We start from the raw sequence: 13,112 nt of genomic DNA, 5'->3' as shown, positions 1-13,112 counted from the left end.
GAGCCGGAAGAAGACGACCTCAAAGATGGTCTATTGTGGATGACTCACTCGGCTGGCTAAAAAGAAGGCTGTGGTTTAGTTTGGACTCTATCTACGATGCATTTACACTTTGATGTGTTGACTTAGGGTTTGGTTTTTCAAATTATAAGAGAAAGTAAAAAAAAACAAAAAACATGCTCATTATATTACTGGGCAAGTTCCACATACTTAAATGTTAAGTGCTAAAATTAAACACTATTTTAGTGTTTATCGTCTACCGCCTGTAATAGAAAAGCAGTAAAACCCCTTAATATTTGCACCAAATTTCATACATCACTATTATTTTATTTTAATATATATTCTTATTTATTTTAATTTTATATGCATTTGTGGAACTTTGTAACCCCTTGCATTGAAAATGTATTTATTATATATTTTTTCGTTCATTATCCGTGTGGCTGTTGTTTAGCTATTTGTTGATTGATAAAGTTTATTGAAAAATATAGAAAAATACATTTTTTTCAAATCTGGACATCTCTTTATAACAATAATAATACAAGGTAAACTTCTTGCTTGATTATCAATTACGATGGCAATCATAGTGGTATGAACCGGTATGAACTCCTTGTAATATTTTATGAAATAATAAAAAAATAAAATAACATTAGCTTTACTATAATAGGTAAAAATCACACTTTATTTATAACAGGAAAAAACACAACCCCATCATCACTGAAACATCAGTTTGCCCCATAACGCTTGTACAATGAAATAATGAACCATGAAGGCTAAAGTGAAGCTTAAACATGCATGTGAAGTCTTAATAAGCAGCACAGAGTTTTGAGGAGAGGGGAACCTAGACTTTTAATATATATGGTGCTGATTACTTTCATTGTCTATTCATTTAAAAGCTGTTCTTATATCAGAAGTTAAAGAACACTGTAATGTCTTTAAGCCTAGGAGACATTAAGAGTGCATATTCAGGTACAGTTTACCATCATAAAAGACTAGTGTATAAACAACTTCACGTTTGGGAAGCTATTTTCAGTTCTTTATAAATGATTGATAAATATGATCAGCCACTTTGTTTGTGCAAAGAGTTAAATTACAACATCACTTTAGGATTTTTGATGGAGCTAACAGGCCTCACCCACACCCAGCACAGGTAACACTACCATGCCGTGTAGTTCAGATTGCAGTTTTGTTGTCATGCATTGGGGGGCGCTATTATATGCTATTAGGGCCCCTCCCACTGGTCCAACACAAAACATTCCCTCGGCAGAAACACGGACTGCACTTCACTAGTTCCGTCAGGGAAAAACAGCCGATGCAGTCCTCACCTCCAGCCAATATCGATCAGTGGTGAAAGCGTGTGGCCGTAATGTAACTCGACAGACTCCATCAGGAACAACCGGAGTGACCGCACTTCAATGGCTGACCAGAGCTGGGTGTGGATGTGTTGATAGCCTGGTAGCTAGCTCACCTGTTAGTGTCAGAGGGTGGCGATGGAGAACATCGAGGAGCCTTCTCCCCTCCGGATCACCCCTACCGTCCGGGCGCTGAGCTCCGCACTGCGGGGGAAGCGTGAGAATGTGCCCGAGTCCAGCCGGAGAGACGGCGACAGGATCTTCCCCGACCCGGAGAAGCTGTGGTTCAAGGAGAGCAGCTCGAAGAACCTTCGGAACAGGGACTTTCTGTCGCCCTCCACGATGCTCAACACGCTGTATGCGGACGGACAGGTCGGTTAACTGGTAACTGCAGGGGGGGCGGCATTTTAACGGCATTTATGGTCCTTTTAAAGCTGTTTTTTTTAAAGGCTAAACACATCTAAGAAGAAATGTTATCTAAAGACAACGGCCCCGTGTTCAACGTCAGGTTTTAATTAACACTTTCATATGAAGAAGTCCACCTTCTACTCTTCCGCTAGGCACTATAGTTCCCCGAGGAATCGTGCTAGATAGTGTGCGAATTCATGTCATTAGTGCAGTAATATTAATGTAGTTATATTATTATTTTCATTTAAATCTTGTCTTGTCCCAGATGACACATGTCAATAATAATTAATCGCAACATTTGTGCTAACAAAGCATTCTAAGTTGTGTTGAAATGAAACGGGAGATTTAATATTTAAATGTCAGGTGTTCGGGACGGGTTTCGACCAATGGGAACAGAGGACCGGAACTATCTGCGTTAGAAGGCTGTGTCCAACTACCTGCCTGAACAAAAAAACAAAAAGAGATGGAAGCAGACATCTATGGAAGCAGACCAAACACATATTTGTAAAAACACTCAAAATTAAAAACATGGGGATTCAAAAATACCAGAAGTTTCCGCTGACTGGCTGTCCCATCATGATCGAATAGTCGATGGCAGCCTGCGGTGGTAATTATTAACTCATGAGTGGCATATGGGTCACACGCACAGCTGCAAGTCAAGAAACGCACATAAATGCCTTTTTTAAATGCATGTTCGAGTCAGACCACCAGTCATCATGACTTTATAAACATTGTGCCTGTAAATTATTTAAACAAGTGCATCTGTCAACCCCTTCATGCATCCCTGTGTAGGGTGATGTTTATATGTAGGTAGTTTCTATGCAACATGAGCATGTATCATTCCATTCAATGCAGTTTTATTTAGCATACCGCTAAATCACAGCATTCGTTGTGTCAGGACTCTTGGTAGAGAACCCCAACTGGTCGAACAATGAGAAAACACTCTACTGGGAGATGAAAACGAGCTTTAACCCCTTAATGCCTGAATTCATTCGCAATTATATATAAAAAACATTACTTGTGTTTTTGGCTGTCATACAGATGCTTAATTAATTGGAGATTGTTAATTTCAATATATCATATACAATAGATATGAAATTAAGGTTTGAGGCAAATTAGCGACATTAGGCATAATGGGGCATAACCTTAATTTAACACATTTTCCAGTCTCTAGTATGTAGATTGATGCTGCTTTTGCTTGAAATTGAATAACAACATATGTTTCTGTACAATCATTGCTGTTCCATCATCACAGTATTTCAAATACAGCTTAATACCTCAAAATAATTTTGCTGGACAGTCTCAAGGGGCTTGTATATATTTTACACTCCGACCACTAGATGGCGGCAGAGTGCTTCCAATGCCTTCCTAGGTATGTGTAGTATTTGCACCATCAGGCACAATCGTCACCTCGACAGCATTAAGACCGGAATGGGGTTTGAGGCGAATTCGCGACATTCGTCCACAAGGGGTTAATAGGGAGAAACTTCAAACAGAGCCCTACCATGTGCCTCTACCGGTTGTGGCGAGAGATGAGAGATGGGGGAGATAGGAGAGAGAGATACCAGGGATAGTTGTGTACAGACTTATTAGGTCAAACTGGTTCTTATAGTGAAAATAACAAGACTGATAGATGTAATGATGTTAATAATGATGGCAGCATCAGTATATAGTAATAATAATAATGTTATCACGATCATTTTTTATGAAATGTAAATGCACTTATATGGGTCCCTGAAGCCGAAGCTAATACATCGTATTGGGAGAAATGTATGTCTTAAAAATATGACCCCGAAACAATCACATTTATTGTATTTCTAATTTGAAAAAATTGAGTGTCACACTACAAAAAAAGGAGATAAAAGGAGATAATCCTACAATTTCTGAATGCCAGTACACAAAGTCAAACCACAATGTCAAAACATAACAAACCAAACTAACAGGACAGCATGGTTAAGCAGGGTAACAGGGTTGGCCCTTGGTTCTAATCCTTCTGTATGGAGTTTGTATGTTCCCCCTGTGTTTGCGTGGTATTTCTGTAGGCTTCTACCCACAGTCCAAAGACATACAGACTGGGGTTAAGTTAAATTGACCTTAGGTGTGAATGTGGCTGTGGGTGGTTGTTTGTCCCTAATATATCGGCCCTGAGATGGATTGGCGACCTGTCCAGGGTGTAGTTTGGATTGGATCCAACTTCCCCTGACCCTCAACAGATAAGTGGTATAGATAATGGATGGATGGACGTCAAACTAACATGCATAATCCATAATCTTACCACAATTACTTCCCACACCCAACCTCCCTGAAGTAAATTCTCAACCGCAAAAGCATATGACATCACTCACCCAACCGATTGCCACTTTAATATATTGCCATACGGACATAGATACAGGTCAATAAGGTGCAATATGACCTACTTTGGCGCAAGTGTAATAGCAGCACTTAATAATACATCCTGTCACTAACCCACCTCGCCACTGTCTGTCAGTTTTTCACTTCAATGAGATGTCCTTGTTAGTTTTCATTGCTGTTGTCATTATCTTATGTTGTGTACTGTTTGCTAGGGTTTGCTCTGTTTGTGGGGGTCAATGTGCAATGCTGTGAAACTGATATTTTTCTCATGCTTGGCTTATATGCAGATGTAATTGCCTAAAATTCAGCATTTTCTCCCCTCGTGTCTGTCTCATCCATGCAACAGCCTCATGAGTCTCTTTATCCACCTAGGTCCCTCCGCCAGTGATGTCCAGGGTCCTGTCCCTACGTGGCAGTGGGGTTCTCCCTGTGGCTGGTGGGGAGGTGATTGGTGAAGGGCTGAGGGTGAGGGTGGACCGGCCCGCAGCCTTTAAAGCCGTTCTGGCAGGTGGAGCCACAGAGTATCTGAAGCCCTCCAGTCAGAGGCAAAGCTGTGTGGTGCTTAACTGCCCCGCGCTGCACCCTAAACCCAACACACCCGCTCCTGAAACACTGACTCTAGGCCAGCTGAGGACTGTTCTGCTGGCTGACCACATGGGAGCGCTGCTGAGAGGACAAGGGTGAGTGTGAGAGTTAATTTCAACACAAATGGCTCTTAAATCCATCACATCAGCTTACCTTGATTGATTCTATATTTAACCCCTAATTAACAATGGAATGGCTTTAAGCAACCACTGACAACTTAAATTAGCATTTTTCAATATTTTCTGGCCTATAAAAGACAAAAACAATTAATTGTAAAAAGTAAAAGACAGGTGACCTGCTTATGAAAACAAATGTTGCTGTAAGTGTGACATGCCGATGTCACCTGTCTCAGATTTGCAGTTTCCTATTGCCCAACGCTTCCCCAAGACAGCGACATCAGCACCTTTCTGCAAGCTCTGGGAATCGATTGGCCGACAGCCCCAGCAAGCTGGACCAACGATGAGCGGGAGGAGAAGATCCAGGAGGCGCTGGAGAACTGCCCGTACAAAGAGAGGGAAACGGAGAGAGGCAGGAGGACCAGTGGTGGTGGTGGAGGAAGGAAGGCAGAGGAGGGGGAGAACGAGGGAGCGCTCAGGGTCAACCTGAAAAGAGTGTTCCAGGAGGTGGGGCTGCTGGGATACGACCCCAGCCTGGGTACCTGCACAGGTTAGTTAGATATGACTTTCAGCTGCAATTTATGGTTATATTATAATTGTGTGTTTGTGTCGTGCAGCTTTTTCTAAGTCACTTCTTTTTTTGAAGAGATAAATGATTGTGTGATTACAAGTTTGATCCTGTTTACCTGTGGCAATAATGCGGGTCTTGGGTGATATGAAGTGTATGGCTAACCCACATCACAGTTTACTCCTGTGTTCATCATAAAAGTGTCAGTCAGTCAATCAATCAATCACATTTTATTTGTATAACCCATATTCATAAATAACAATTTGTCTAATAGTGCTTAACACGGTGCAACATCCTCTTAACCCTCAACACTAAAAAAAAAAGAAGAAAAAAAAGGGGGGGGGACAGACAGAAGTGCAATAGATGCTGCGTGTAACTGAACACATCAACAAAATAACAGTATTTGCAACATTGATTAGGAGAAACAGTTTGTAACATAATGGAGAAGTGGGTCAATTTTTAAGGGATTAATACATAAGATGTGTCTGATAGTGTCCATTCATTACTTCAACTACTGTCACGACCTTGTCAGATCACATCACCGTTTACACAACTAAAGATATGAGGTCAAATGTATCCCAGATCCTCTCGGCAAGTGATTAATGTCTTCAGATCACAATGCGTCTCGGTGGTTGTTTGCACTTGTATTTAAAACTGTGCATTTGTGTTAATGTCAGGTGTGAGATCTTTGTTTTCACATTGACAGAAAGTGACAGCTTCAGTTTTTGAAACCTGTAAAATGTTTGTGTAAACTCAGGCCACTGTTCCATTGGTCCATTCTCTCAAATGAATTGTACAAACAAAACAAGAAACACTTTACATACTAATCAGTGATGGTTAGCTGTGAAGCCAGGCAGTTTGGAGATTGCATGATTTCCATACTTTATGTAAAGCCAAACTAATGTCCTGGCTCCAGCCTCATCACATAACAACTCCTCATTCCTAAAAAAAATATTCCTTTGATACTTTGGCAGTGTTTCATGTGTTCTAACACACCTATGTAAGGGGAAAGACTAGTAGGTTAACAGTTATATCAGTTATATATTGACTGATAGGAGATTGTTGGTTTATATCTGTTTCAGTACAAAGGGACAGTGTTGCACACCTGGCACAACTGGACCTAGCCACAGCCGACTGCACAGTGAGAGAGACACACACAATTTCTTATTTTCTCATCAGCAATAACAGTCAAAGCATTGATTGGTATATCTTTACTGTATCGTTCATAGGTAGCCATGGCAACAGCGTTACATGTGACTTCCTGTCAGGATGAGTTCCGCCAGCAGCAGATAGCAATGCTGTGGAGAGCCAGTGGAGCAACGCACACGCAGGTAACCACACGCATGCTGTACACACACAAACTCACACGGTCATGCAGTGCATTGTGTTCCTATTTCCAGCGGCTCTGCTCTCTGTGTCTGCAGAGACATCTGGTGTGTGGGCCTGTGAAGACTCCTGGGTCTCACCTCACCGCTGCACAGTACCTGCAGTAAGACACATCACTTCTTTTCACACACATGGTTCTATCTCTTCTCATTTCTTGTCGCGACTTCTTTCCTTCCTCCTGTTCTGTCTCCGCTTGTCTTTCCTGGTCTCCTTTTCCCTATGGATCTCGTCTGCTTTTCCACAAGACAGATGTTTATTATCACACAAGTCACTATTACCAGAGTCCCCTCTGCACTGTTACAATTGGAGTTAATGGAAAGTACATCAAAAGAACTCCAGTGGGCGTTGACAGGGCTTTTCTTCATCTGTGTTATTGCAGTGTATTTTTAGCCCAACTGTCTGAGTAAACAGGCCCCTACTGTCTCTGTCTTCCTCCTCTGCTGCAGGCTGAGAAGAGAACAGATGAAGGAGGCCTCAGAGATGAAGTATGGAGATCAAGTAGAAGGTGTGTGCGTGTATGGGGAAAACAATGTTTGTAGGCTCCTTACTTATCAAACTGACCTGAGATGATGAAGTGAACAAACTAAAACCCTTCTCATCCTCCTCTAGGTCAGACGTGGGATGACATCATCAGGGTCATGACTTCTGCCACAGTCCGATTTGAGCTGCTGTCTACAGTCCACACTAGTCCTGTGAGTTCTCATTACAGCTGAGTGTGTAAAGATGGTGACGTGCTGTGTGTGTACTTGTAGCCTCTTTAGGACCTATTCCAGCATAAACACTGACCTTGTCAGGACCAGAAGACCTGAGGTCATGGTAAAAAAGTATAAGATGTGGTTAGGTTCTAATAAGGATGGCTGCACAAACCTGTGTGCTTGTCACATTGATTGATTAAGAGCGACTGGGTTTGATTTGGGAATTTCGTCTCTGTTCACAGTGAAATCAATGACAATTTACTCAGTGATAGAATTGGTTAAGTCAGAATGAGTGACAGCTGTCAGTTGCAGGTGACACTGGATGTCCAGAGGGAAGGGGGCGTGTCCACCAAAGGGCCGAGAGGAGGCGTGTTTGTGATGTACAACTGTGCCAGACTTCACACTCTGTTCGACAGCTACGAGAGAGGAGTGGAGAAGGGTAGGAGTTTTATTCATTCAGACCTTATTTCTTGCTTGTCAAGCAGTTTCCATGCTCTGATTTGCAAGGAGCTGTGTCAAAATCCTCTCTCCAGTCAGAGAGAATCAAAATCATAATTTCTCATTTTCTCAAATCACTTGAGCTACTCCACAATCTTTGTACGTTGGTAATCACTGCTTTATAGAGTCCAAGCTTATTATTTTTACTTATTACTTATAACAAGGCTTGAATATGATTTATGGATTTTGTGTGTTCACTGTTTACCAACAGGTCTGTACCCAGAAATCCCTGAGGGCTCCCAGCTAGACTTCTCTTCTCTGAAAGAGGAGGTACCACTTCAATTTAAACTGTTTTGTTATTGTGTGTATTATTTATATGTCTGCCCTTCCCACTGATTTCCTTTTGTTTGCACTTTTCTCTCTCCATCAATAATCTGTGCTCACAGCCAGGGCATGAAGAATTTAACAGTTGGCCAATAATATCAGCCAATATGAGCCTTTCACAGATAGATTGGTAGCTAGACAATGTTTATTTTTTAAATTCAAGTTCTATATTTGTATTTATAATAAAGTTCATGGTTAAACAAGTTTCATAAGGACAATTTAGAAAGCATTGCCACTTTTCTTTAATTTATACATTGGCCGATATAACGGTATTAGAACTTAAGTCCTTAGTATCGATATTGGCCCCAATATCCGTGTGTCTCTAGACACATTAGCATTTCAGTGGTGATCCTGACACCTGACATCTTGTCTCTGTGCTGTGACAGGGCGAGTGGCTGCTCCTCTTCAATTACCTCATCCCATTCTCCGAGCTGCTGGACCAATCAGGACAAGTGCTAGATGGGGAAGGGGGAGGAGCCAGAGTCAATATAAAGACTGAACAGGTAGATGAACAGATAATGGAAGTAAATAGTGTCCAAAGTCTGCTGTTGAGAAGTTAATGTAAATTGAACTCTTAAATGTGTTTGTGTTCTTCAGATCTGTAAATTTCTCGTGTCTCTCAGTAAAGACTTCAGCTCGTACTACAACAGAGTCCACGTGCTGGGGGTAAGGATCTATTTATGTCGGTTTGTGTATTTCCATAGATAAGATGGATTCATTGGATCGTAAATATTGGCTCTTAAAGCAACCAGACCCTTGTTTACATAACTTATTTAGGGTACATGCATTATTATTGACTGAAGTGGATTCTTAAGTGCTCCTGAGTCTTTGTTTTCATAGATGAATGCCTGTAAACATGTTTGTTTAGATGTGTGTGTTCCCTTCCTGTTGTGCGTCATCCAGCCATAAGTGTATTAAGAGCCCAGTGCACTGTCTGGTGACTTTGTGTGTTAGGTCAACAATATTCAATCTCTCTCTCTAAATCTCTGTTCGGATCTCTCCATTCACTTTCTCTGTGTTCCTTTCTTTTTTACCCCCCACACATGCCTCCTACCATATTTTCTCTCTTTCTCTTTTTGTCTTTCTTTCTTTCTTTCCAGGAGCCGTTGCCTCATCTCTTCAACCAGATGTTTTGTCGCCTGTATCTGTTGAGAGCCTTGAGAGAGCTCTACCACAGCGCTCTGGACACCCTCAACCTCCCCCCCATCAGACAGCTATAGCCTCTATAGAATTCACTCCGGCCATCAGTGTTAGCCCTACCTCCCCACCCATCACAAACACACACACACACACAGACAAAGACACACAGACGCGCTTGTAGCTTCATCATATAAACACTTTGCTTGGATATTAATGTGTCCATGTGACACATTGTTAGCTTCCCCTGTTTTTGGCGTTGTCACAGCCAGTGATGAGATACTGTTTCACCGGCTCACTATGTAGCTTCTACAGCTCAATGTGAATGATTCCATCAATCCTCTAATGTGGCAATGGGGATGTTAAGTTTAGCTTGATGTGGTCGGACTGGTTTTGTTGGAAGCTGTGCACAGAATTCATATTTTGGGAAATCCTCCTATTTGCTTTCTTATCAAGAGTAAGATGAGAAGGTCGATAAAATTCTTATATAGTTTCCTGAGGGAAAACAATCTGCCCGCTAGCTCCTCTAGAACTCGAACATTATCACAATATATCTTGGATATTAAATATAAACATAAACCGTGTGAAAACAATAATCTGATATGGGGCATGAGGAAACATGCCGTAAACCTGCAAAGTATAATTTGACCCGGTTGTACATGGAGAACAAACAATGTTCAATTGGATCAGCTTCAAAGATTATGGAGATGCCAATTTCCCGCCGTTAGCAGTCTTCATGCTAAGCTAAGCTAACCAGCTAAATGAGTAGTAGTGATCTTCTTCTCCAACTCTGGGTGGGAACGTGAAAAAGGTTGATTTCCCAAAATGTCAAAATTCTCCTTCAAGTTTGGATTAGCTGCTACATTGAGGTGAAGGGGATTTTTGTCCATCACACAGACCAGGCAGCCAAATTTGAACAACCAAATGTGGCAAATGTACAGCGAGTCAGTTAACGAAGGTTTGTTCTGTTGAAGCTTTCAATTATAAATTCTACTCTGGTCATTTGATCATTTTGTGCTTTTGTATGCCCTTTAACCCAACAACCCACAAAACCTTCTATTTTGGTCCCGTAATCCCAACATTACTCTTGTGTCCAGCCTGAACTGTAGTTTACCACCTCACATTGATCAATGCCATATAAATATTTATTGTCAGTTTTAAAATCGTTAGATGTCAACAGAATATATGTATATTCTGCATCCTGAGTCTTAAATGCTGTGTTGATATGATTTTCCAGAACCCTGGAGTTGTAGTTATTGTGCTTGACAAATCACAAATGTTCAGTATCAAAGATGTACCAGATTAACAGGTGCAACGGCAAACAGCACCTTCGCAGTAACTAGGACTTTGTGCCAAAATGTTAGGAAATGCATGAAGTGGCATGAAAATAAGATATTTATTAAGAGTTTTATGAGATAAGATGTAATTTATAAACTGTGGGAAAGATAATGAGCCTTAGTTGAACCTTCGGTATCTCTGACACAGGGAAATGTGTTTGTTGCAACTTCATTTTTGGTAAAGCGTGCCATAACCTGTTTATTTTTTTTAAATACCTGTCGTTAAAACAAAACTGTTGTATCGTACACAAAGATCAAATATCTTTCAAATTCTCTTCTCACTGCATGAAATGTTATCTGTTCCTGAATTTTCACATTTCTTTTTTATGGGATGGTTTTTGACTTTGTTTTTACTAAAGAAAAGGGAACGAGAGGTTTGCAATAAGCAGATTTGTTTACAGTAACTGTTGTTAACTGCCATAGTAATTATACAGCTGTATTGAAGCAGCAGAGATGCAGGATGATGGACTTTTTTTTTTAATACCTTATACTGGATACTGTATAGATGCCACTTGTTCACTTGCATCAACGGTTGGACTCTCGTGTTGCTATGTTTTCCACCATGAGACCTCAACATCTCTGACCTTCCACCATTTCTCGTTCCTCTCTCCTTCCCCTTCGCTGTTTCCTCTCCAATGACTCCTCATATACAGATTTTGACCTTGCTAATTTCAGGGCCGCATGTTTTGGGTGTTCAACTACTTGTGATTCACTTTTTTTTTTAAACTGATTTCTGGAAATGCTGATAAGAAGCATGTTTTCTGTGTAAATCAAACAGCTACAACACAATAAAAAAAGAACACTTCTAAGTAAGGAAAGATTCGTTAAACCACACAGCTTTGTAATGGTCATTAACAATATTATGAGAAATTATATTTCTGAAGCAATATAGCCTCAGCTGTATAGGCTATTCCTTCGTATAGTGTAAAATCTCGATACGTCTCTGACCCGTGAGTGTATCCACTCATCTGAATCTAAGTATTCCTGCCAAACGTCCTCCAACACACATCTGTCCACCTACAGTGTTATTCCCATCTGCAGAATGAAAATAACTAAGACTGGCTCCCTCGCTCTGTGTTTTCCTCTGTGTCAGACTGATACAAATAAAGAAACTGCTCCATTGTTGCAAACTGCCCTTAGGCCCCATAAATACAATAACCCACATACTGTATGGATATAAATAATATGCTGTTAACAGTGATCCATCATGATAGATAAAACCCTGTTAATGTGATGTGACATAGGTCGTTACTCTTTTTCTCTTCTGCTTCCTATCCCCTCGCCTGGGTTCCTAATATGGTGTTTTCTCCCCTTCTCTCCTTTATCTGTTCCCTCATTTGGAGCTCATTAATAGAAGGCAAGGGACCGATTGATGGCTGATTACACGCAAAAGATTTGCTTCTTAAAAACCCGGAGCCACTTCTGTATTCTGTGGGTCACATCAAATTTCTGCTTAGATTTTCTGTGATTTATCACAAATTAAATCATTAATTTATTTCTGTGAAGTGTGCAGGGTAAAAATTCTTGAGATCCTGTTTGATTATGTGGACTTAAAGTAGCAATGTATCATTTGAGAAGTCCTGCATTTCTCTCCCTCACTTCCTGTCTAATGTTTCGGCCTCATTGTACATCGGCAAATCTACACACATGCACACACAAGGGTTTGGACTGTAAACTTCAAAACAGTGTTTACTGTCAATATTCAGCTTCAGTTTTATTCTAGAGGAACATGCGTCTTTTCCTCGAGACTTTGATTACTACCTGGGTTTGATTGTTAAATCAAAAAGTATTTATTCCATCACACAACTCTAAAACCCAGAGAAATCTATATAAAATTATCAGTTGTATCTGTCTAATCCTAATTCATCCAGCAAATTTGTACTTCTATCTAAGCCAAGGACACTCATTGGCATCGTTCAATCCCAAGCCCCTTACTCTAACCATCACAAATAAATGCCTATGCCTAACTCTAACCTAAATTCTAACCCTTACCAAAACCTAATTCCAACCCTAAAAGCAAGACCCTCAAACAGTCCATTGAAAGTGAAGACCAGCCACAATGTCCTAAGTTCCTGTACGTACACAGCTGTGAGTCTCACCTGTAACCCTTTTCTGTGTTCAATCAGATCTGTACTTTCCAAGCTATGCTCCTACTACACATGTGGATCAATAAATTATTTCTCCACCATCCTGTTGATTTATTATTATCTGTGATAAGTTTTGGAGTAAAATATGTTTAAAAAAACTGTATAACTGCTTCTGTTGTATTTAAATGATTAGATTTACCCAGTCTGTTATCATACTAATAGTTTTAGTGGCAGTACCATTTCTGCATGGTTAAGGTCACTAGCACTGATTAT

The 13,112-nt window shown here is 40.6% G+C and overlaps 1 protein-coding gene across 1 annotated transcript; it reads left to right on the top strand.

The window, feature by feature from the left end:
- The first annotated feature begins 1,252 nt into the window (after positions 1 to 1,252).
- Positions 1,253 to 12,940, top strand: dalrd3 (DALR anticodon binding domain containing 3). The gene is made up of 13 exons (XM_053425229.1): positions 1,253 to 1,718; positions 4,479 to 4,786; positions 5,044 to 5,357; positions 6,458 to 6,516; positions 6,605 to 6,706; positions 6,800 to 6,864; positions 7,208 to 7,266; positions 7,371 to 7,453; positions 7,769 to 7,895; positions 8,166 to 8,224; positions 8,665 to 8,781; positions 8,876 to 8,944; positions 9,379 to 12,940. The coding sequence occupies exons 1-13, from the start codon at positions 1,485 to 1,487 to the stop codon at positions 9,496 to 9,498; spliced, it is 1,716 nt and encodes a 571-aa protein (XP_053281204.1). The 5' UTR covers positions 1,253 to 1,484; the 3' UTR covers positions 9,499 to 12,940.
- The last annotated feature ends 172 nt before the right edge of the window (positions 12,941 to 13,112 follow it).

The sequence above is a fragment of the Pleuronectes platessa genome, chromosome 6 (assembly GCF_947347685.1).
Source record: "Pleuronectes platessa chromosome 6, fPlePla1.1, whole genome shotgun sequence".
Lineage (NCBI taxonomy): Eukaryota > Metazoa > Chordata > Actinopteri > Pleuronectiformes > Pleuronectidae > Pleuronectes > Pleuronectes platessa.
This window is presented reverse-complemented; position numbering and strand designations above follow the sequence as displayed.